The sequence below is a fragment of the Branchiostoma floridae genome, chromosome 3 (assembly GCF_000003815.2).
Source record: "Branchiostoma floridae strain S238N-H82 chromosome 3, Bfl_VNyyK, whole genome shotgun sequence".
Taxonomy (NCBI): Eukaryota; Metazoa; Chordata; class Leptocardii; order Amphioxiformes; family Branchiostomatidae; genus Branchiostoma; species Branchiostoma floridae.
This window is the reverse complement of record NC_049981.1, coordinates 19282581-19286702: the sequence shown is the minus strand read 5'-3', so window position 1 is coordinate 19286702 and position 4122 is coordinate 19282581. Positions and strand designations below refer to the sequence as shown.

Here is a 4122-nt window from a genome sequence, read left to right as displayed (position 1 = left end):
ATAAAACTCACACGGAACAGATACTCTCGGTCAGGATGCTGTGTCAAACACAATACCAACGTAAATCAGTAGTACAAAGAACAATATTTTTTTTTTTATGCAACCTTGCAGATGGGTTATCGAAAGAAGAAATTCTAGGTGTTGTTTTCTCCAAAACTTCTACAGTAAATGCATTGATAAAAACTGAGCACTCACTACCTTCACTGATAAAATACCTGGTCAATGTAATGGAACATGTCATCAATGGCATATGGGATGATTCCTTCAGTTTTGCCATCGCCCATCATGGTGTAAGTTTTACCTGAGCTGGTCTGGCCATAGGCAAAGATTGTGCCTAGAGAGACAGGACATATACAGGGAAAAAATCACATTAAAGAGGACACATTAAAGAGATGATAGCAATATTCACCTCTTAGCCATACTGTATACAGAAACAGCAGCACTGAGATGTACATGCATATGACAGGGCTACAGGTATAATGTGTACATGTATGTTGGGAATCTCAAAAATACACAGGCATACACACACAGTCACGCACACCCAGAGAAGCCAAACATGATTTACTCCCTTGGTGTAAAATAATAACAGGGTACCATGATAAAACCTCCAAGCTGATATACCTGTGGCCAGCAAGCATGTGCATGATGTGCATGATGTGCATGGGCCCAAACAATATTCAACCGGCCACCGGGCCAGCTGGATAACGTCTTGCCACCAGTAGATCTACTTGGAGATAACTTACTACAATGTACAATAGCTCAAGGAGTGTGCAATGGTCATGCCAGCATGTTGAAGACACTCAGTAGATACACCAATTCACCCCCATGATTTTGGTCATAGATTTGATAAACACTAATTATAATAATTTTACGTTGAACATCATACTGCCCCTACAAAAGAAGATCTACCTGACTGGTGAGGTGAGGTGAGGTGAGGTGAAGAAACTTATCTTACCGTTGTATCCTTCCATGACACTTTCTATGATTGGCTGGGCTATCTCATCATACACGTCCTGTGTTGTTTCTTCGTGGTCAAAAACGCGATCTGCAAGGGTGGAAAAAAACATAACCATTGGTCCAACTAAGATTTATTGTTTCACTGCATATTCACTGTCTTAATCGAAAAGAATATGGTCCATCCTGGTGTGAGTAGATCAAATAAATCTGACCAGATATGTAGTTTGTTTTCTCCAGTACAAACCTGGTGCGGTATACCATGAGGTATGCAATAAAAGCAAACAAATGGGACTTACCAAAGAAGTGTCCAAGCCCAAGCTGTTTACCATCTGCCCCAAGCTGGAAGATTTGCTTTGTGTCACAAGACCAAAACATCTGCGCTCCAGTCTTCCTTTCCCTGTGTAACATGACATACACATTTGGTGGTACAAGTACATTACTGTTTTGGAGTCCTCAATGTTCTGTCTTTTGTGCTTACAAGCACCAATTGTACACGTACTAGTATTGTAAACAGTGAGGTTCAAGCAATCTGACCACTCTGAAAGTAAAAGATTCCCGGGAGCCAGAAGTTTCTACTTATCACCGTTTGTGTTTCATCAAGGCTTATATTGTAGTGGCAATGCACGGCAAGCTCAGGAAATAGTAGCAGTGACTCCAGGGACTCTTGACAATGATAATACTATTATTATTAATAGTCATACATGATACAAACACAATTCTTCTGTGAAAAGATCCATGGTAGTGCATAAAGACTACGTGTAGCCTCCACAGGCCTTCCTAATAGTAATACCCCTGTCACATTATCCACGAAAGTCGATCTTCGGGCGTATCGATGAAAGATCGACAGAGGGTTGCGCATATTTTTCACCTGAAAACCGTCCATCACATATATATTATAAGCCATACTTTGTACCTTGTACAATTGTTGTGCAATAAGTTACTATTATAAGCGAGGCTCGGGCGATTGCAGCAAAATCATCGTCCAATCAATTTTCACCAAATATGGGTATAGGGGTATAAGGGATAATGAATATTACCAGAAAATTGACCAAAAATAGAGTGAATAATGAAGAGTGAGCCCACTGTAATCATAACATTCAGGTCTACGTAAGGCCATGCACAAATGACACCCATGGTAACTTAACTCTCATGTTGTGTTCATTATTCCCCCTATACTACTATAGCCAGTGTAGTTAGTCTGGTACAAGTGGTAGTGGCTAGAGTTTTCATCATTCATTTAATATCTGCTGCGAAATGCGAACCACGGTGCTGATATAATTCTTTCAGAAAATTGATTTTGGGTGGCAGTGATCTTACTCAGTTACATACCGCGTATCAGTTTTAGATTGTAAGTGGCATTGACTTGGAATTTGGCTGTGCCCCCTTAGATTATTAATAAAGGTGGCAACATAGCTGTGGAGCCCCAACACACCTTGCAATGAGTGGCCGCACACGTATGGCCACTTTGAAGGCATCGCTGCTGTCTGCTGACGATCGGGAGCGTGGAGGCATCCTGGCAGCTAGATACCTGGCCTCTATACCTGTACAAAACTGCAAACATATTGCAAAATGGTTATGTTTAAAGTTCCTACTACCGGTACCTGTTGACCAGGTTTAACCTGGTGGATGGCAGACCCCTGTGCAAGACTATGCCAATCCCTTCCACTTAGCTGAGGCAACTAGGCTCTGAAATTAAAAAACGTATTTACTTTTGATTATAAGTTTTATGTCATACCTGTGACGCGAAAACGTTTGATACGGGTGTTGCGGACCGGGCCATAACTTACGTATTGCACAGATTCGAAAGGCGTATCACACAGGATTTCTTCGAGTAAATTGAAACATTTCGAGTGGGCCGAGTGTGGCACGGTTGGCAATTCGTATAACTGATTCGGACATTGGAACATTGCTGTTGCAACACTTTTACGCAGTCGGAAAGACTTCAGGGAAGCCAGGGACGTGCAGAAAACTGGAGGAAAAAGGGCTCTTCATGCGGTGGATACGCAAAAAACGTTATTGCTAATGGAGCTCTCCTCAACTAGACAGGAAAACACTACAAGTAAATACATTTTTCAGAGGAGCCTAGTTCAAGTAGTAGTAGTTGCCTCAGCTACCCTCCACTATACTGTTCACTGTGGGAGAGACATCTTTGCCACTGTATCCTTAGTTTTCAACTGAGAGGTGTCTGGTAAAATTTCCTTGTCCCTAGAGGCTAGACTAGAGCCGAGGAAGAGGCCTGTGTTGGCCCCAGAAGCAGACTGTCTGGCAAATAATTATAATGCAAGCTAACCAGGTTGACGTAACATTTAGCACAGTTGGACAAAGGACAATTAAGTCAACCACAGAAACAGAATGGAACTTGGCAGTAAGAGATGCTAGTATCCTATGAGCCAAGGAACTCTCTGCTCTTCTCTAGGTACGCCGTGAAAAGATGTTAATCACACCCCGCCATTTCTTGTTTTTTTTTCTTGAGTCGACGGCCGGGCCGGTCCGGTCAAAGTTTGGGAACCAAACATGCTCTTTCCTTTTATAGGCTAAGGTATAAAAACACGGCCTTAGGTCAGCATATCATTGCGGTTTAAAGTAAAATCAACGAGATCAGCTTCTTTTTTATCAATCCAAATATGACTCCACCGTCACGTAGCTAGCAGAGTTTCCGAGGCAAGTGCGCGGTAAAAGAGGGAGGGAGGGGGGGGGGGGGGTGGCGTCGGTTGTAGTGGTCATTATTATAGTTATACGTGTAACGTTAATATAGAAATTAGAAGAAAAAATGACTTGTCACAACTAAGGCCTTCATATATATAACCCCAATACGCCCACCATGCTTGAGGATTCTTTGAGGATATGGAGTCCCAAAGCAAAAATTATCAAACACCTCGCCTCTGCATTAAATTTTCGTGTGACCGGAAAACACCGAAAAACATACATTCTAGACCAATTTTTCAATGAAAGTCCGTACGACAGAGAGACAGTATATACTCACGAGTTTCAGCGAGTCTGTAATAAATACTTATTGCTTTCCCTGGTACTCTAAAACGTAAGAAAACATCGACTAAACTGCGGACACAAAGACGTTTAAATTCAAATATGGCGGCTCACTAATGCACTGTTGCTCTCGTTCTCAGGGTAGTTCAATGGTTGACCAATAGTGAGTGAAGGATCTTG

The 4122-nt window shown here is 42.0% G+C and overlaps 1 protein-coding gene across 1 annotated transcript in view; it reads right to left on the bottom strand.

Moving 5' to 3' along the window:
• The window catches only part of LOC118411213 (centromere-associated protein E-like), a gene marked incomplete at its 3' end in the record, with an annotated part of 7267 nt that extends 3145 nt beyond the window's left edge, over positions 1-4122 (bottom strand). Inside the window, 6 exon segments of the mRNA XM_035813302.1 lie at positions 1-38; positions 216-334; positions 956-1045; positions 1254-1354; positions 2390-2508; positions 3941-4122. Coding sequence (XP_035669195.1) covers positions 1-38; positions 216-334; positions 956-1045; positions 1254-1354; positions 2390-2469 — 428 coding nt within the window.